Source organism: Oryctolagus cuniculus, chromosome 18 (genome assembly GCF_051225735.1).
Source record: "Oryctolagus cuniculus isolate XC-2025 breed Fujian yellow rabbit chromosome 18, ASM5122573v1, whole genome shotgun sequence".
NCBI classification, from domain to species: Eukaryota; Metazoa; Chordata; class Mammalia; order Lagomorpha; family Leporidae; genus Oryctolagus; species Oryctolagus cuniculus.
In genome coordinates, this window is record NC_142884.1 from 79,072,695 (window position 1) to 79,091,473 (window position 18,779).

General features: G+C 64.6%; 1 protein-coding gene across 12 annotated transcripts in view; it reads right to left on the reverse strand.

Annotated features, from left to right (window-relative positions):
- Window positions 1-2,854: 2,854 nt before the first annotated feature.
- Window positions 2,855-18,779, reverse strand: part of ANKRD11 (ankyrin repeat domain 11) — a 140,198-nt gene continuing 124,273 nt past the window's right edge. For 7 of the 12 annotated variants that reach the window (XM_070062840.2, XM_070062839.2, XM_089319795.1 and 4 more), the window contains 9 exons: window positions 17,723-17,893; window positions 17,392-17,595; window positions 16,538-16,680; window positions 15,196-15,343; window positions 8,728-15,014; window positions 6,625-6,723; window positions 6,373-6,516; window positions 4,892-4,984; window positions 2,855-3,739 (listed from right to left, as the gene is read on the reverse strand). In XM_070062840.2, coding sequence (XP_069918941.2) covers window positions 3,554-3,739; window positions 4,892-4,984; window positions 6,373-6,516; window positions 6,625-6,723; window positions 8,728-15,014; window positions 15,196-15,343; window positions 16,538-16,680; window positions 17,392-17,595; window positions 17,723-17,893 — 7,475 coding nt within the window. In that variant the 3' untranslated portion in view covers window positions 2,855-3,553. The remainder of the gene's footprint in view (window positions 3,740-4,891; window positions 4,985-6,372; window positions 6,517-6,624; window positions 6,724-8,727; window positions 15,015-15,195; window positions 15,344-16,537; window positions 16,681-17,391; window positions 17,596-17,722; window positions 17,894-18,779) is intronic. The other 5 variants (XM_089319794.1, XM_089319796.1, XM_070062841.2 and 2 more) reach the window with 1 other exon arrangement.

Genomic DNA, 18,779 nt, shown 5'->3' on the forward strand with positions numbered 1-18,779 from the left:
TGTTGTTGTTTATTTAAAAGAGCAACAGAGAGGGGTTGGTTTGGGGGTGGGGAAGAGAGAGCTTCCATCCCCTGGGTCACTCCTCAAATGGGTGCCACAGCCAGGTCAGGACCAGGCCCATGCCAGGAGCCAGAAGTCCATCTGGGTCTCCCCCGAGCGTGGCAGGGTCTCCTACATGGGCCATCCTCCAGTGTCTCCCAGGAGCTGGATGGGAAACAGGGCTGCCGCGGGCTCCAGCCCAGGGTGTGGCGTCCCGGGTGGGGCCTTAGTTCTGTGGGGGCTCTTGAAGGCTTTGTGCTGTTGCCGTGAGCTGTCCTGCGTGTGCCCTCCGTGGTCAGTCTGGGGTCCGGGTGGCCGGGGTCTCACTGTTCGCAGTTTTTAAAAATTTACTTCATGATCGTGGGAGGATAGACCTGTCCCCTGGGTCACTCCCCCAGTGCCCACCGGGGCTGAGCCAGGCGGAAGCTGGGATCTCATGCCAGATCTCCCATGTGGGTGGCAGCCTCCACTGTTGACCCAGGGCACACATTAGCAGGGAGCTGCAGCCAGGATGGGGCACAGCTGCTGTCAGGGAGGCGAGCGTTTTCAGCACGAGGTTAAACGCCTGTCCACGTCCTGGGGGGTCTCTGCATTGCCGGCCGGGCCCCGGGGCTGGGCTGTGCGTGGGAACAGGCAAAGGCCCAAATGTGCCCTTCAGGGAAGTAGAGGACCGAGCGCGGCCCAAGTGATGCTTCCCCACAGCCCGGCCCGTGCAGCCGGCGGGCGCCCTGCAGGCGTTTCCGCTTCCGCACGGAGCCCCCGAGCTCAGAGGTCACGGCCGCTGGTGCTGCCCTCTGCCTCCGGCACGCTTCCCAACACCAGGCACTGTCTGTTTTCTCTGGCGATTTCTTATTGCTCCCCCCACCCCCAGCCGCCAGGATTTCCGACTCCCCACTGCGGTTGGGGGACACCCTTGGCACCCTCCGATGGTCTTCTGTGGAGAAAGCTACTGATGGCTGAGGTCCTTCATCCCCTCTGCCCGTCTCTGCCTGAGACGGGGAGGAGGGAGGTGGCAGCGGGAGCCAGGAGCGGTGCAGGTCTCGCACCAGTGCGGCAGCGTGGACACGGCGCCGTCACCTTGTAGCTGTGTAGGGCTCTGCTGCCGTGTCCCGGGTCTTTGTCCCACGGCTCCTGCCTTACGGCTCTGTTGCTCTTTTGGTGTGCAGTGGGTACCTTCTAGTACTCCGCTGAAGTTCACAGGGTTCTTACTGTGTTTTGAATTATTTTTAAACCCCTTGACCCAAATCCACTGCCGCCATCAGTGGCTGTCAGCACTGCTTCCTGTTTAGAATCAGAACTGCAAGCACACAGCCTCTCTGCGGTCCTAGGCATGTCCCTGGCCAGGGCTGTCAAGTCCGTCTCGCTGGTCCCCAAGGGTCTGTGGGCGGGGTCTCCTGCCTTCAAGGCTGCCCCTGGCACCTAAGTAGGGGTCAGCGTCCATGCTCCCGGGGGCTCCTGAGCCTCTGGGACACGGGTCAGGGGCTTTCATCCCATTTGGGTGCCTGAAAGAACCAATCTTCCATCTAGTGGTCCATTTCCCAACACCCACAAACAGCTGGGCTGGACCAGGCCCAAGCCAGGGGCTGGAACTCTACCCAGGCCTCCCCTGGGGGCAGCAGGGCACAAGCACTCGGGCCATCCAGGAGGCTGGGTGGGAGGCCCGAGTGCCCAGGATTCAGGCTGTCACCCCCATCTGTGATGCAGGCTTCCCAAGTGGGGCTCAACCCGCTGCACCAGTCGGGACCCTGTTTAAGAGATTTTATTTTTTTATTTAGAGAGAGGGAGGGAGGGATAAGGAGGTCTTCCATCCACTGGTTCACCCATCGTGGGATGTCGGCATTGCAGGCGGCAGCTTAACCTGCTATGCCACAGCACCAGCCCTGCCACTAAATTCTTCAGCCACGATTTGCTGGTTCTTTGAACGTAATTAATTGGTCTTACAGTTTCCACTTCTGGGCTTCAGCAGAAATGCAACCTGCTGGTGGCTTTCCTGCTGCGGGCCAGTGTTTTCTGGAAAACCAGACGCTGTACACGGAGCCTCGCTTTGTGGTGCCTGTTGGGGACGGCACCATGCACGCCAAGGGCGTCTGCCAGTGCCACTTTCCCGGCAGCACCTGCATGCTTTGTCTTGGTGCTGCCCTCAACCCTGGCTTTGTGTCCCCTGCGCGGGGGGAGCCCCGTGAGGCTGACGTGGCCCGGGGCACGACAGACGCACCCTGCGATGGCGAGGTTGGAGAGCATCCCGACTGCTCCACGGAGTGCTCCCCCCTCCTCGGGCCCCTCCTCCCCGAGCGCAGGCCCTGGAAGCGAGGTGGCTTCGTGAGGGAGCCAGGCTCAGCAGAACGGCAGGTTGGAGTGCTGGTCCGAGCCGCCTTGCTGTCCCAGCGAGGCCCTCTGTGACTCCGGGCAGGCAGAGGTTGGCCCCTGAGGGTTCTGTGGCCTCACCCCGAGGCCCTGGGCTGTGTGGCGCAGGCCTCACGAGCGTGGTTGGGGCTTCGCGTTCTAAGCTGTGGACCCCCAGCCTGGGCAGGGCCAGGCAGTTCTGAGAAGTGTTAGCTGACCAGAGATCTGTGGTTTAGAAAACTCGAGGGTCCCACAACGTACCAGCGGGCGGCGGCTCAGCAAGGGAGCCCTGCTCCATGTGCACTGTGACCCGGGGGAACCTGGGAGCCCTGCAGACTCCCCTCCCCAACCCCACTTCTTGGAGGCCCCTGAGGCCACATCCCCCCCAAGGGGGTGCAGCGGGACAGGAGGAGGGAAAGGAAAGGAGGTGCCAGGGGAGCAAGACGTGGCCATGCCTCTCTGGAGGGCAGCGTGATGTACAAAGAGCATTTTAATTAATTTATTTCTGTCTTTACACGTAACTGAGTGATGTTACATAAGTTATTTACAACTGTGCAGTGATGTGTTGCAAAATAAATTATCTAGAAGGCAGCAAAAGTACATTGTGAATGTATATAAAACTGTACAGCGTTACGGATACACTTTTTATATGATTATTGGCTCTGTAGTGTTTCAAGTTATGTTCTCAGAAAGAGAAACAAAATGCCCAAGATTAAAGGAAAAAAATATACAAACCACGTGGATTTGACTCCATTAAAAACACTATGGGAGAGTCCCGGCTCCGTGTCCCAGCGTCCTCAGCCTGCCCTGAGGCCTGGTGGTGCCCTCCTGCCCCCACCCCGACCTGGAGGTCTCTGGAGAGCTGGACCCCTCCGTCCAACTGAACCGATCAGAGTGGACAGGAAGTCCAGGACACGCTGCTCTGCCCCTCTTGCCTCTGCAGCGGGCGGGACAGGGCCCGAAGCCCGGTCCGCCGTGGGCGCCGCGGCGCCATCTCCTGCCTGGGCTGGTGAGGCCGCCTCCTCCCGCATAGCTGGTATAAGGAGATGGGGCCTGCCTCCTGGCCTCAGGGCCAGTCTGGACGGGGCAGAGGCCATGGCCGAGGTGGTCTCTCCCTCCCCTGCCGGGCTTGTCAGCAGCACTGGGCAGACACACGCAGCTCCCGTGGGCGTCACGCTGGCAGCAGCACGAAGTCGTCATTGACGTCGACCATGGGCACGTAGAAGGAGGGCACCTCGTTCACACACAGGGACTTGTGCCCGGCGGGGTCCAGCTCCTGCACCTTCAGCTGCCACTCCATCCGCTGCACGGCGTTCAGGGCGGCAGCCTCGTGCTGCTGGCGCATCAGCAGGCACGTCTGTGGGACACAGGGCGGGGAGGTGGGCAGGGCAAGACCCCAGGCTGTCCACCCCCATGCTGGTTGCAGGGGGCAGGGACCAGCCCTGAGCCCATCGCCCCACACCCCTGCAAGGCTCAGGGGATGCCTGGGCCGTCTGTGGCAGCGCCTGCAAGGATCCCGGGTCCGGGCCAGGCCCTTCCACATCCTGGGCCGTGTACTTGGCAGTGGTGCCGGTCACCCACAAGCCTGGATCTAGCGTGCCGCCCACAGCCTGCCCCGAGGGCTCTGCCTGCTGCGGTGACCCGAGAGGCAGCTCTGTCTCCTCACTCGTGGGCAGTGGCCTCGCGTCAATCTCCTTTCTAGGAGAAGTGCACGTGGCAGGCTGAACAGGGAAATCTAACTGCCCAGGACGAGGTCCAGCTGGGCAGGGTGATGGGTGGGAGGGTCCCTACTGGTCTTCCAGAAACGACCGCGCTTGGCCGCGGGGTGTGGGCTGCGTCTCCACAGCGTCTCGCAGGTCTGTGAACCCTCAGGAGGGGCCCGCAGCTTCCAGTGAATGCCGCGGCAGGGGAGGCGGTGCGGTGGTGGTGCAGACGCCGGCACCTGCCAGTGCAGGCTCCCCAGCACTGCAGGGAACTCGAGCTGCCCGCCCGCTCGGCCGAGCTGGGGGCCTGGGGAGGGGCTCACTGGGCATCCGGCTTGGCTGCTTCCTCTCCCCACCGACTGCTGCTGTGCGCACTAGCTGTTCCTCTGCTCACTTCTAGGAGTTCTTGTATCCTACAACACCGCGTCCCCAACGCGGTGTGCACACTCCTCCGTGCATTGATTTATAAAGCCCTTGTGGCCAGGCGGGTGCAGACCCGGCTCAAGGAGACCCCAGCTCCGGGGCCACACTACCCTGTCCGCAGGCTCTGCCACATCTGAGCTGGGCGGAGGCGGCTGTGGCTGAGGGGCTGGGGTGCGACCTTGGCGGGATGCCAGGCTCTGCTCACCACTGGGGGGGGACGTGTGGGTGCGACCCCAGGGGGGTGCGAGGCTCTGCCCTTACTTGCTCATCTACCTCCGACCCTGCCAGGTCGGCTGCCCTGGCCAGCACTTCTGAGTGGTGGGGTGTGTGTGCTGTGACCCTGAGGGGGCTCAGCCGGTCAGGGGCGGCTCCTCGGCACTGACCTTCATGCGGTCGTACTTGTCATCCACGTCCTGCAGCCAGGAGATGAACTGGCGGGCGTTGAAGCGGTCCCGCACCGACTTGTTCTCGTCCCCCTGTGGGAACCAGAAACACAGGTGTGGGGATGGGACTGCTGGCTCATTCAGGAGCCAAGAGGCACGAGCCGTGCCCGCGCCCAAACGCTTCCACAGAAGAGCCGTGGAGGGGCAGGGCCTTGCTTTCTGTTCCAGATGTGTTTACGTTTGAACGACAGAGCGAAGGGGAGAGCGAGCTCTTCCATCGCCAGTCACTCCCCAAATGCCCGCAACAGCCGGGCCGGGCCAGGCCGGGCCAGGAGCCGGAACTCCATCCGGGTCTCCCCCGTGGGTGGCAGAGGCTCGGGCACTTGAACCCTCACCTGCTGCTTCCCAGGCGCGTGACGAGCAGGGGGCTGGAGCACTGCTCCCCACAGGACGCGGTGGCCCAGGTGAGCCCAGGCCCCTGCTTGTGCGTGTGTATGACACGCGTGTCCTGGGAGAAGTGAAGCAAGGTGCCCTGCACTCTGCCTCCACCTTCTCCAGGACCTGCAAAGCCGGCAGCGGCTCAGCTCACAGCGACCAAGTTTTCAGAGAGGCGGAGGTGGTGACCGAGGGTCCTGTGCAGCCTCCTGGCTGTCCTCACCTGCGTGGAGCGCTCTGGGCTTGGTAAACGGGGAAGCGAGCCTTGGAGGAGAAGAGAAGGGCTGCGCCCACCTGACTGGGTGGCTCCTGAGCGCTGGGAAGGACCGTGGTACAGGAGCGCCCTCTGCTGGCTGAGTGTCAGGAGGACAGCTAAGCCAGAAATTCTGCTCTGTGCTTGCCAAGCGGGGAGTCTCAACCAATCAAAGATGTGTTGGGTGTTGAGTGCGTTAAAAAAGTTATTAAAACTCACTAAACCACTGGGTGTCACCACTGGCAAGGCCCTGGGCGGTGCTCGGGCTCCCCAGGGCTGGGGAGGGGTCCTCAGAGGCATCTGCCGTGGGACTTGGCCCCAAGGTCTCAACAGCAAGGAGGGACGAGTCTCAGGCAAGTCGGCGCTGGGCACAGGGAGGGCAGGGCCCACTCGGCACACGCCTGGTCTGACCTGTGAGCACGGGCATGTCACAAGTCCCCGTTCTAGAAGACTGCCAAGGCCAGCAGCCACAGTGTGTGGCCAGGAGGTAGGCAGGGGCCACCGCATGTTTAGGCAGAGAGGAAGGAGGTGCAGGCTCAGGCCAGCACTGAGGGGGCAGGTGCTGCCCGGACCATTCCAGGGAGCAGCCTCAGCCTGGGGGGCGGGGGCCGTGTCCCCTTGGCTCCACCCCTACTTGAATAGAAGATGCTGTCAGCAATGGTACCCTCATGTGTTTCAGCAAAGACTGGACCCGGAGGCCCAGCCCTGGGCCTGAGGCCCTGCTCTCGTCCACCTGCTGCGGCTGACCGAGGCGGGGCAGCCCGCGGGCCGTGGGGGGGGGGGGGGGCCTGACCTGGCTCTCCAGAGGCATGTTGTAGACCTCCGAGTCCAGCAGCATGGTGCAGGCGCTGAACGGGACTGCCTGGTTGGCGATGGTCCTGGCGGCCCGGCAGTGCACCCGCAGGATCTCCTGCTCACAGGACACGATCAGCTTCTCCTGGAGGCGGAGGCGGAGGCGGAGGCGCTGGTGAGCACCACACGCGCCTGCTCCCCCCGCATCCCGCGCCCGTGGGTGCGCAGCTGCCCCAGCCCCCGAGCCCCGTACCCGCTCGATGCTGTGCTGCAGACGCAGCTTCCCCCGCACCGCCTCCTGCTGCTTGAACAGCTCCTTCAGGGGCTCTGCCAGGGAGGGAGGGGGCGCGATCTGCAGGCACAAGGGGCGGGGAGAGGTCAACAAGACTTCAGTTCACACGGGTCCTGGTCCAGCGAGCCCCGGCCACCTTGAGACGTTCTTCCGTCACCAAGAAAGAGCACCCTGGATGCTGGGCACCAGAGAGCCACCCTGGCCCCAGCCCCAGTCGTCGCGACCCTCCGTGCACGTTGAAAGCAGACCGAGAGCAGGCGTGAGTGCCCGGCAGCGAGGCATGGGGGGCTGGCGCTTCACCTGTGGTGGGAGCCACATGCCCCAAACCAACCACTAAACTGACCAGGGCATGGCCAAGCAAAACAGCCACCGAGGGCAGGAGCTGCCCAGGCTCCCCTGGAAGCGACGCTGTGAGGCCGAATGCCTGGGAAGGGCAGGGGTGACGCAGTCCAGGTGGGTGTCCGGGGTGGGCCCTCGGTGCTGTAGCTCCACACACCGCGCGTGGACGAGCACAGGTGTTGTCAGCAAGAACCAGGTCCCGTGCTCAGAGAGAGAAGACTCAAGGCCAGGGCAGGCCAGCTGAGCAGAGACCAGGCCTGCGTGGGGTCTGGCGCTCGAGCAGACCCACAGTCAGCTGCTGCATGGATGCCAGTGCCCATCTTGGGCAGCAGGGCAGGCTGTCCTGACAGCACAACTCCAGCAGATACCGCACGCGCGGCAGGGCCCACAGAGGAGGCTGAGTGAGGAGGGCGGAGGCCTAAGGAGAGGTGCCGCCATGGACAGCTGTGCTCCCGGTCAACCCCACATCCCACCCAGGACTCCTCCAAGCTGTGCCCTCACTGCTGTGGTGGACGCCTGACCCACACCCACACACCTGCATAGACGCCCACACCTGGGCTCCTGCTCTGAATCTCATCTTGGCTTACAGCCAAACTGGCTGGGTCCCCCACCTCACGCAAGGCCTGGCCCACCATATGCTCTCTGCCTCTGGCCCAGGGCCGAGTGTGCCAACCAGGTGTGGCCTTGCTCTACCCTGGACAGAGCCCAAGCCCTGGAGCTGCTACCGCGGCCTTGCACCCAGAGGGAGTACCACAGCCTTGTGGAACCAGCACCCTGGGCCGGCTTGCTCTGAGGACCTGGCTCAGGCCCCGGATGCAGGGGTCCTGGGTGTCCTGCCTGCCGGGGGGTGCTGTCACTGGGAAGGGAAGCTGGGTGGGTTGGAGCCAGCACCTGACACACTGAGCATGCTCCTTGCAGCCTGGGGCCCCCCAGGCCTGGCTGTGCCCCGCACAACAGCAGGTCTCAGCTCTCAGTCCCCAGAGGACGTGGCTTCCCTAACTTGTCCACTCAGCAGCCGTGTGGCTGGGAGCTGCACACCCAAGAGCCGGCTTTTGCTCAAGAGGTGAGTCAGCCGTGCCGTGCCGTGCCGTGCCGCGCCGCGCACCTACAGGGGCTGTGGGCTGGGGCTGGCCCGAGCAGAGCGGTGGGGGCCTGGCTCTGCCATGAAGGAGGCTTTGCCTGTGATGCTGAGGACACGTGTGAGCAGGAGCAGCCAGGTGCCCATGACAGCGACCGGGCACAGTGTGTCTGGCAGGACGCCTGGGGGTGGCGGTGGCGCCACGATGTTCCACCAAGCCAGCTGGGGAGGAAGCAGCACAGAGGCCCAGGTGTATGGTGGGACTGGGATGAGACTCAAGGACTGGGCTGCAGGAGCACAGGACGAGGACAGGCCTAGGCCTAAAGCCCCAGGGGGAGAGAGAGGGGGAGAGGGTGTGTGTTGGGGGGGCTGGGGGATGACCACCACTCTCACTGTGCAAATGCAGGGGGGTGGCAGGTGCACTGAGGGCCACACAGGTGGAACCCAGCGTGGGCAGAGGACCATGCCGGGGCAGGCGGGGATGCAGGACAGCGCTAGGTGGACCCTGCGTAGAGCCAGCATGAGGCTAGGATCCGGGCTCACTGGACACAGGCTCTGAGGGCCAGGGAGGTGGCCAGTGTGGCACCTGAAGGGGAGACGACCGTGCCAGCGGCCCTCCTGGCCCCCAAGGCTGCCGGGGCACTCACCACAGGGATGTGCAGTTTGCTGAGGGGCTTGCCGTCCAGCAGGTAGGAGCCAGTGTAGGTGACGTACTCGGCGTAGCACTGGGGCGCCTGGGGCGGGATGAAGCACAGGATCTTCCGCTTCTCCTCGATCTTCTTCCTGATCTGCAGGTACTCAAAGTAGGGGTTGGACCTGTCGCTGTGGTAGGGCTCGATGGCGTCCAGCTTGATGGCGTCCACAATGGCGGCCAGCGTCTGCTGGATGACCTCCCGCGTCTGCTGCGTGGACGTGTGCAGCTGCTGCAGCTGCTGGCTAGAGCGCTGGAAGCGGCGCTTTCGGGGGTGCTGGGACTGGGCGTCCTCCTCCTCCGAGCCCCGGGCCTTGGCCCTGGGGGCAGGGGTGGGCGGGGCCTCCCTCTCAGCAGGGGGCGTGCTCTGCTTGCTCTGACTGGCCAGCATCTGGGCTCGGTTCCTGGTCATGCGTTGAGGGATCTCCTCCACCTTGGGGACTCGGGGTGCTTCGGCTGGAGGCTTGGGCTCCGGCTCCGTGGCCTCCGACTGCAGGCCGCCTGGGAGGTTCTCGGCCAGGGCTGGGGCGTGGGCAGGCACGGCCTCTTCCTCGTCCCGGCCAGCACTGTCCACGGCCTTCGGCTGTGTCGAGCTCTGCGTCGAGCTGTCCACGGTGGGGCCATCAGGTGGGCACTGAGAGGCGGCAGAGTGGTCGGTGGCCTCGGTCTCTTCGTCCTTGCCCGCCAGGGGTTGTTGTCCAGTGGCCGCAGGCGCCGAGCTGGAGTCGGATGCCTCGGGGCCCCTCTCGTCTGCCACGGTCCCTGCTTCCACCGCGCCTTCTACAGGCAGCTCCACCCTCGGCGCCTCGGAGCTCTCGTGCTCGCTGGCCGGCCGGCTGCAGGGCTGGTCCGGGGGCGGCGCCGGCTGCTCCTCGGCAGGCAAGGAGGGGACGTCCCCACCATCCGCGGCCACAGGGGCCCCAGGAGGAACCTTCTCTGGCGGACCGAGAGCCGCTTCTACGGGCTCGGCCTCGACATCGGGGACGTCCTTGGCCTGCAGAGGGAGCTCTGGCAGCGAGAAGGGGCCTAGGTCTAGGTCGTCCTCAGAGGTGGGGAAGGCGTCCGGCCAGGCCACCGGCTCCACCTGGGCGAGGGCAGGCAGGTTCTGGCTGCTGTCCAGGAAAGTGTTTTCCAAGGCTCCCAGAGGCTCCACCGGAGCCACGGTGGTCATACACGGAGGCTCAGGCTCCACGGCCAGGGGCGCTTCCGGAAGTGAGGTGCAGTTGCTGAAGAAGGGCCCCAGCCTCGCAGGCGGTGCACAGGGCGTGGCCTCCTCGGCTGTGGCGACAGCGACCGGCAGTGTCTCCACCCCATGGTCTTTGGCTTCCTCCAGCCCCGGCTCGGGAACTGGCAAAGGGTAGGAAACAGGAGAGACGGGGTACGAGGTTTCGGAGGCACCCAAGGGTCCAGGGGCAGCAGTGGGGAGGGGCTCTGCAGGGCAGAAATGCCCCGGGGACTCTGGGAACCTCTGAGGTGACTTCAGCAGCAGTTCCGAGCCCACAGGCCAGCTGACGGGGTTTTCGGAGGACAGGGCCTGCTCAGCCGCAGGGTGGGCCCACTCAACAGGCTCCTCGGTGATGACGGCACTGAACGGGCCCTCGTCCAGGGGCTCCAGGTAGCTGGGCTCTGGGGGGATGATGGCGGCGGTGGCTTGCTGGTCCTCGGTGGCATCCAGAGGAAGGCCCAGGTCAGGAGCCAGCGACCCTTCGATAGGAGGGGCCAGCAGTTCGCCTCTGGGAGAAGGGGAGGATTTGGCCTGTAAACTGGAGAAGACGCCCTCAGGGGAGGGGGTGACGCTGACCACGGCTGCAGGAGGGCAGTGCAAGGCCTCGGCCTTGGGCGAGGGGAGGCCATAGTCCGGGGAGTAGTAGCCTGGGGACAGGCAGGCAAACTTGTCCGTGGGGACAGCCGGCAGGGGCCCCTTGTCTTCCAGCAGGTGCTGCACTGGGGAGTTGTAGCTGGAGGCCGCGGGGACACTCTGCTGCCGGAACAGCTTGTCCCCAACACTGAACTCCTCCTCGGGGGTCCTCCTGACGTCCACGGACACGGAGCGATACAGGTTTGTGGAGAGAGGCCTCGTGGGAGTCTGGCTCGGGTTTTCCGGGAGCCCACTCGAGGCTACGGAGAATCTGTCAAAAAACGAGGGGGAGCAGGCGTTTGTGGAGGTGGCGGAGACGGCCATCGAGTGCTGGGAGTCGGCGCAGTCGAACACCAGGTCGGTGTAGTCCTCGGCCGAGCAGGACGGGGTCCTGGGCGTGTGCATCACCTCCTCGTAGCTGGGGCAGGACACCACCGAGGTGGGCGTGGGCACCCCGGTCGGCCGGCCCTGGTCGGGCCTGGGGGAGGCGGGCAGCCCCTCCTTCACGGGAGGCCCGGCGAGCCAGTCTTTGGGTTCGGCGCCCGGCCCCCCGTGCAGCTTGCTCTCGGCGGCGGGTGGAGTGGGCGCCGCCTCCTTGAGCTTCCGGTCTCTGCAGGGGGGCTCGGGGCCCAGCGGCTTCTTCAGGGGGAGGTCGAGGCCCTTCTTGCGCCCCTCGTCGGCGGCCTTGGCCTTCTCCTTGAGCCTGGGGTCCCCCGAGCGGTGCCGCATCTTCTCCATCTGCTTCATGCGCTCCTTGTGCCGCTTGTGCCGCTCCTCCACCTCCAGGTCCTTCTGGGACAGCATCCTCTCGAAGCTCGTCATCATGAGGTCGCCATCCCCCAGCAGCTTCTCGCGTGGCCGGGCGTCCTTCCTGCCCACGTCCCGGGGCGGCGGGGGCGGCGGCAGGGGCGGCGGCTTCTCGCTCCCGGCGCCCAGCTTCCCCGCGTCGCCCCGGTCCTGCTTCTCCTTCACTCGGGCCTCACCCGGCCTCAGGCCCTCGTCCCTGGCCTTGTCCTTGAAGGCGCCCGGGGGGTTGTCCTTGTCCCTGGCGTGGCGGTCCCTGTGCTTGTCCCTCTCCTCGCGCCACTTCTCCCTGTGTCTCTCTCTCCTCTTCTTCTCCTTCAAGATGCTGAGGGCGCTGGACCCGTACGGCTTGAGCTCTTTCTCGGCCCTCTTGGCAGGCTCGCGCTCGGGGTCGTTTCTGTCTCTCTTCTCGGCGGAGAGCAAGTCCATGGTCCGCTCCAGCGCGTCCTCCGCCTCGGCGCCCAGGCCGTAGGGAGGGCCGCAGGGGTCGGCGCCCAGCAGCTCCTTCTCGCCCTGACCGCAGCCCTGCCGGTCCTCGCTGCGCTCCTTCTTCTCGGCCTTCTCCTTCTTGGCTCGCTCGCGGTCGTGGCTCTTCTTGGACGAGGACGAGGAGTGCCTGTGCCGCTCCTTCTCCCTCAGCCGCTCGGGCAGGCCGCAGGCTTCCTTGGCCTTGTCGTCGGCCGGCGGCTCCGGGAAGGACAGCTCGAGGAGGGCGCTCAGGCCGGGGTCCTGGCCGCGCTCGGCGAAGCTGTCGGCCGAGGCCTCGCTCACGCGGTCAGCGCCGTCCTCGCGGCACTCGTGCAGGGCCTCCTCCTCCAGCTTCTCCAGCAGGCTACGCTCGGAGTCCGCGCCCCGGGCCGACTTCCGGTCCCTGGCGTGCTCCCTGTCCGCCTTTTCCCGGTGCTTGCCTTTGGCCTTGTCTTCGGAGCAGTGCCTCCTGTCCGCCCTGTCGGGCAGCTTCTGCTTGCTCCTCCTATCCGAGGCGGCGTCGCCAGCGGGCCGCTCGCGCCGGTCCCTGGCCCTGTCCGCGGCCTCCTTCTCCCGCTTCTCCCTGCCTTTCTCCAGGGGCTTCTCCTTCCGCTCCTTGCCGCCGTCCTTCCTCTTGTCCCTGGGGTCCTTGTCTTTGGGCTTCTCGGCGTGCGGCCTGTCTGCGGGGGGCTTCCTGTGTCTGTCTGGGGGGTGCGGCTCCCGGCCGTCCTCGCGGTCCTGGAGCCCGTCCCCAAGGCCCTCCTTCTCGTCCTCACTCTCGTCCGTGAAGATGTCGGCCATGTACCAGCTCCTCTCCTTGCCCTTCCGCTCGGGCAGGTCTTCGGGGGCCGAGCCGGGGAACGGCCTCTCCTTCCGCTCCCGCCCCTGCTCCAGGGACGCCTTCCTCTCCTTGTCTTTGCCGTGCGTGTCCTTGTGCTTCTCCTTGGTGTCTTTCTTGTCTTTGACACTCTTGTCGAACTCCTTGTCCTTGGGACACTTGTCCAGGGCCGGCCTGTCGCCCCTGTCTCTGTCGCCGGCCTTCTCCTTGTACTTGTCGGCCTTCGCCTTCTCCTTCCTCTCCTTCTCGGGGCCCTCCCTCTTCTCCCGCTCGCGGGCAGGATGGTGCCTCTCCCAGGGCTCCAGGCCCTCGCCGACGCCGTGCTCCCTCCCGTCCTCTCGGTGCGCCTCCTCGGGCCGCTTCCGCTCCCGGGCCCCGTCTGCGAGCTCCCTCCTCTTCTTGTCCTTCTCCGCAAGGTAGCCGGGGAGCCCCCTGTGCTTCTCGGCCTGCTCTTTCCTCTTCTCGGCGCTCTTGTCCAGATAGTCCCGGTCTCTCTTCCGGAAGAAGGCGTCCCTCAGGTCGCGGGGCTTCTCGCGGGCCTTGGCGTCCCGCTTCCTCTCCTTGCTGTCGTCCTTCACGGGCTCCAGGATCAGCTTGGCCACGGGGTCCCCCTTCATGTCCCTGTAGTCCGTCCCCGGAGAGTCCCAGCTGTCCTCCCCTCTCAAGTCGAAGGTGGAGTCGGACAGGTCCGAGAACCACCTCTCGTGCTGGTCGTCGGAGAGGCTGAACTTGCTGTCCTCGTTCTCCAGGAACGGGCCCTTGGCGCAGTAGTCGTCGAAGGCGCAGTCTTCGCGCGGGGCTCGCTCCCTCTTGGGCTTCTCCTTGTCTTTCGAGGCCCTGTCCTCCTTCTTCTCGGCCTTGCAGGGCCGCTCCTTCGCCTTCTTCTTCCTCTCCTCCTTGTGCGGCCGCAGCTTCTCCTCCTTGGCCGGCTTCTCCTTCTCCGCCCGGCTTGCCCGCTCCTTGTCTTCTCGGAAGGACCTGCTCAGCTCCCTCACTCTCTTCAGCGACTTCTCGTCTTTGGAGACCTTCACTATATCATCTTTAAAGAGCCATTCTTTTTCTTCCGACTTCATTTTGCTGAGTTTCTCTTCCTTCTTAAAGTGGTCTCGCTCGTGCCTCAGCACCCTGGCTTTGCCGTCGGCAGGGCCATCGCTGTCCAGGAGCCCCGCCTTCTCGGCCTTGGGCCTGCAGTCCTCGTACTCGTAGGCTAGGCTTCTCAGCTTCAGCTCCTGGCTGACGGCGCAGGCCCCTTTGCCCCTGTCCCTGTGCCTGTGCCTGGTTTTGTGTTTCTTGACGACCTTGCCGTCCTTGTCCAGCCTGGGGACGGCGCTCTTCCTCTCGGGCGCGCTGGGCAGGCCGGGGCGCTTCCTGTGCTCCTGCTTCTTCCTCGCGGGCTTCAGCGACTCCACGCTGGAGCGCTCCGAGGAGTAGTCAGACTCGCTGGTCAGTCTCGTCCTTGTGGAGTCTGACAAGGAGCTCACCTCGGACCAGGCAGGAGAGGAAATGGTTTTCCAGTTGTCCGTGCGCCAGTGCTTGGCGTGCTGGTCTGTGTGGCTGGGGTTATGCTTCTGGGCTGCGGAGCTGCCGTGGGAGGAGGCGGAGGAGGCAGACAGTGAGCTGAGCAGCGAGGGGTCTTTCAGCACCAGCGGGGACCCCTTGAGGCCGCCGGAGCTCCCCGCCGAGTCCCCGTCGTCTTCCTCACTCTCTGAAGACTCGCTCTCCGACTCTGACGAGCAGAACTTGTCACTCCTTTTCCCAAACCGAACTTCTTTGCCTTTTGTTTCTTTCTTTCGCTTCTTTTTCACTCTGTTCTTTTCTTTTTGCTGCTTGGAGTTAGAAGACTCCCGTGTTTTGTTAGCAGGCACCACTGCGTGTGCCGCGAGCCTCAGTTTCTCTCCCGGCCCCACCGCGAGGCCCGCGTCCTCCTCGTCGGACGTGTCCGACAGGATGCGATGGGCCGCCTTCTTTGGTGCGATCGTGCTGTTCTTAGTGTAACTTTTGACTTCCATCTTGGGTATGGAAATGAAGCTGTTGGCCTTGGCTTCCTTCCTGTAGTCCTTCTTCAGCAAGTGCTTGTCGTCCACGGGGGGGACCCGGTCCTGCTCGTCGTCCTCGTCGAACTCGTACTCGTCCTTGACGGGCGTCGCCGTCTTCTGGGGCTCAGGGTTCTTGGCCTTGTGCTTCAGGCCCTTCTCAAACTCAGAGTCCGTGTTGTTGCCGTCCACCGAGCTGGACGGCGCGAAGGACGGGGCATCCTCCTCTTCTGAGCTGTCTGCTGGAGACAGGGAGGGAGGCGTCAGGGCAGCGAGGGGAGAGCAGGGGCCGCCGGGGAGGGGAAGGAGGCCTGGCGGCCCCCGCTTCTGGAGAAGCAGTCCCTGGGCCTAGCTGGGCGTGCGCCGCGCGTGGCGGAAGGGGAGGCTGGCCTCTGCCGGCCGGCAGGCAGGCCCGCAGCTTACCCGTGGAGCTCTCCTCGCTGGAGGTGTAGGTGCCTTTGCCCAGTAGCAGGTTCACCATGGTGGGGGAGCTGGCCACCTTCAGCGGCGTCTCGCCCTTCCGGTTGCTCTGCTGGGGATTCCCCCCATACCGCAGCAGCAGCTTCACCACCTGCAAAACCCAACGGCCACACGGGCAGTGGTGAGGAACACGACCGAGCCCTGAGCTCCAGAGGGCGCCCGAGCTGTGCTGTGGGAGGGCAGAGGCCAGCCGGTCCCACGGGGGGCCCACTGTGTGACGGCAGCGCAGGTCTTGGCCCTCCCAGGCCACCCCACCTCCGCTTTGCCTCAGTTTCTCCTCCACAGCGAGTGCACCACTTCCCCGGGACCCCCTCACCCTGGCCCCCCCTGCCACCACAGAGAGCTCCTTGGCAGTGTCGGCTGGCAGAGCCTGGCGGTCCCGGGGCGCTAGGGGACGGGACGAGGGAGGACACAGACCCAGCATCTGCCAAGCGGTGACTCTTCCACTTACACTGGAAAACAAGATAAGCTCTCCCTGGTCTGACTCCAAGAGCAAGGACAGGCAGGTGAGGGTGGGTGACAGGGACACGCTAGGGGCACTGCCACAGCTCCGCCAGGGCTGCAGAGCCAGCATCTGTGTTCCACACACTCAGGACAGCGACTTGCTCAGCTTGAGTGAAGACTCAACTCAGCCTCAACGTTCGCCCAGCCTGACGTGACAGCATCAACACAACCTTCATCAGAGCTTAATGCAAGCCCTGCGGCCAGCCCAGCCACAGCCCGATGGTCAGCTGCCCTGTGAGCCCAGTGACCGCCCGGTGAGCTCACACGCCCACAGGTTCTGGGCTCACAGCACGGACGTCCTGGGGGCCCTGCTCCCCTTCTAGGCCAGCCCCGCAGGCCAGCAGACAGGCTGACCTGTGCACCTTGTTCAGACCCGGAGGGCGTGTTCTCCTGGGCTGTGACAGGGACTGCGTTCCTGCTCTTGACCCTTTCCCCCTGGACGATGGCTCTGGCCCTTGTGCTCCGTTTCTCAACCCTGGAGGAACCCTGCCCTCAGCAGGAGCAGCACCGTGTGAGAGGCGAGAGGGAGGCGGAGGCAGCCCCTCTGCGGCCCCCATCCCCCTGGGCGGTCTTTCTGCTAAACCCAGGTAGCCCCATGACTAGAGGACACCAGCTTTCCACATGTGCGCCTGGTGGGGCTGCAGGAATGACCCGGGATGGGGGTGGGCTCACAGAGGGGACGGCCAGGCCGTTGAGGCAGGGGAGGCACAAACTCACTTTTCTGTACCCAACAAGTACGCAAGCTGGCCAGACAGAGGAGCAGGAGCTAGAGGATGCCAACCTTGTAGTGGCCATTGTTGGCGGCATCGTGCAGGGGCGTGTCGTCATCCAGGCCCTTGGTGTTCACCTCCGCACCTGCGGCCAGCAGCTGCTTGGCAACGTCGTAGTAGCCACGGTTGCACGCCTCGTGCAGCGCTGTCCAGCCTGGAAAGAGACACTAGGACTTGGTCACCGGGTCCTGCAGAGGCTCACTCTCACGTCAGGGCCGTGCTGAGGGGCAGGGCCGGCACCTCTTGTCCGCAGTGGCCACCTCGCTGTGCTTGGCCAGCCTACAGAGTAACAAACCCTACTCGCCCTACACGTGCAAAGGGAGAGGCCCCACTTTGCAAAGTGGTAAGCGGTGGCTCAGAAAGCGCTTGTCCTCAGGCTGTGCAGATGGAGGGGCGCCTCCCACAGCCAGCTGCTGCCAGAGCGCCTGGCTGCCCCCATCGGTGTGAAAGCAGCCCCCCCCCACCACCACCACCATGGAGACAAACCCGTTTCATTTAGGAAAACTGCTGTAGAAGAGAAAGGGCTCTAGGTTAGGCAGGGGTCAGACAACAGCAGGTTTCACACAGGACCCTCCCTGCATCCCACGCTCAAGGTGATGCAAGGCGGCTCGGCACGGAGGCGCCCTCTGGTGGGGCACCAGGGGACTTCCCAAGACTCCTCCAGAACCTGGGACTGCGGATTCTGCAACACAGCGGAGTGAACATGGACTTCTCCAGCTCCCTTCAAGGCAATGAAGACCAAAACTGAAATACTTCCTGAGAAACCACCACTGCGCCTCACATACGGCAAGCCGTGAGCGTGGGCCAGGCCACAGAAAGTCCAGGGAGGGCCGCCATCCCAGGCCCCGGCGCGGGGGGCACTCACCAGCAAAGTCCTTGACGTTGACGTCCGCCCCCTCGCCGATGAGCTCCTTGATGCGGCGGGCGTCCCCCCGGATGGCGGCGCGGTGCAGGCGCGTCTCCCCACGCTCGTTTCTCTTATTCACTTTGTCTTTGGTCTTGGAGGCGGAGGTGGGCGTGCCCTTCTGGCACACCGTGGACTGGGAGGGGTGCTTTGGCGTCGTGTCAACTGCAGGCCAAGGAAGGACAGGCAGGGCATCAGCCTCTCGCACGAGGGGAAGGGTCGCCCATGCCCGAGTACCCCCAGGAGCAGCCAGTCGGTCCCCAAGCCAGGGCCCTTGGCCGCCTGGGCTCACCTGGGCTGTTTGCAGACTCCTCTGCAGTCATCTGCATGAGGAGCGCCACCTGCTGGCGCTCAGAGAGGGGGTAGCCGGCGCGGATCCCAGAGAGCCCCATGCCGAACAGCAGCCCAGCCTTGCGTGTGACAGGCTCCTTCTTGATCCTCTTCCGCTCGGGACCCTGCTTCTCTGTGAGGCAGGTGGAGAGAGGGAGAGGAGGTTTCATGCCACAGGACCCTGGGAACTCAGGCTGTCACCCAGTGTGGCAGGGCCCCTCTACTGCACCTGCAGCTGTCAGAGCATCAAGTGGTTAGAGGGGCAAGCAAGGCACAAGAAATGGAAGCGTCCAGACCCCCGCTGGCTGCAGCTCGGACACCTGCTTATCAGCCAGATACCCACCGAGTGCCTCCTGAGCCCCAAGAGCTCCCGCCACAGACGTGCAGCTGCCAGGCACCCGTGGCCAGCCCCCAGGACAGGCCTCTGTTGGGAACACACGCTTGGGATGGAATCTACCTTCCCACTCTGCCTCAAACAAGCAGTGCATAAATCGAGGCCGACTGCTCAGTCCTGTACCTATCTTCTGGGAACCTCTGCTATGCCACGGGGCTTCCAGCAGCAAACCAGCCTCAGTCCCATGAGGTGGACTGAGTGCAGGCATCAGCACAGGGCACTCACGAGACGTCCCGTCTACCTCCAGCTCTTCTTCCCAAAGGGGCAGCGCTGGACTCCCTAAACCTCTGATGCACCCTCCGATGCCCGCTGGTTCACTCCTCAACTGGCCGCAATGGCCGGAGCTGTGCTGATCTGAAGCCAGGAGCTTCTTCTGGGTCTCCCAGGCGGGTGCAGGAGTCCAGGACTTGGGCCGTCTTCCACTGCTTTCCCAGGCCACAGCAGGGAGCTGGATGGGAAGTGGAGCAGCCGGCACTCGAACTGCGACCATATGGGATGCTGGCACTGCAGGTGGTGGCTTACCTGCTACACCCAGCACCAGCCCCAGTAGGTGAAGGGTCTCACAGCAGTCCCAGTGTGCTGCCAGCCCCGGGTGTGGGTCACTGCGACTCAGCTTCCGTCTCCA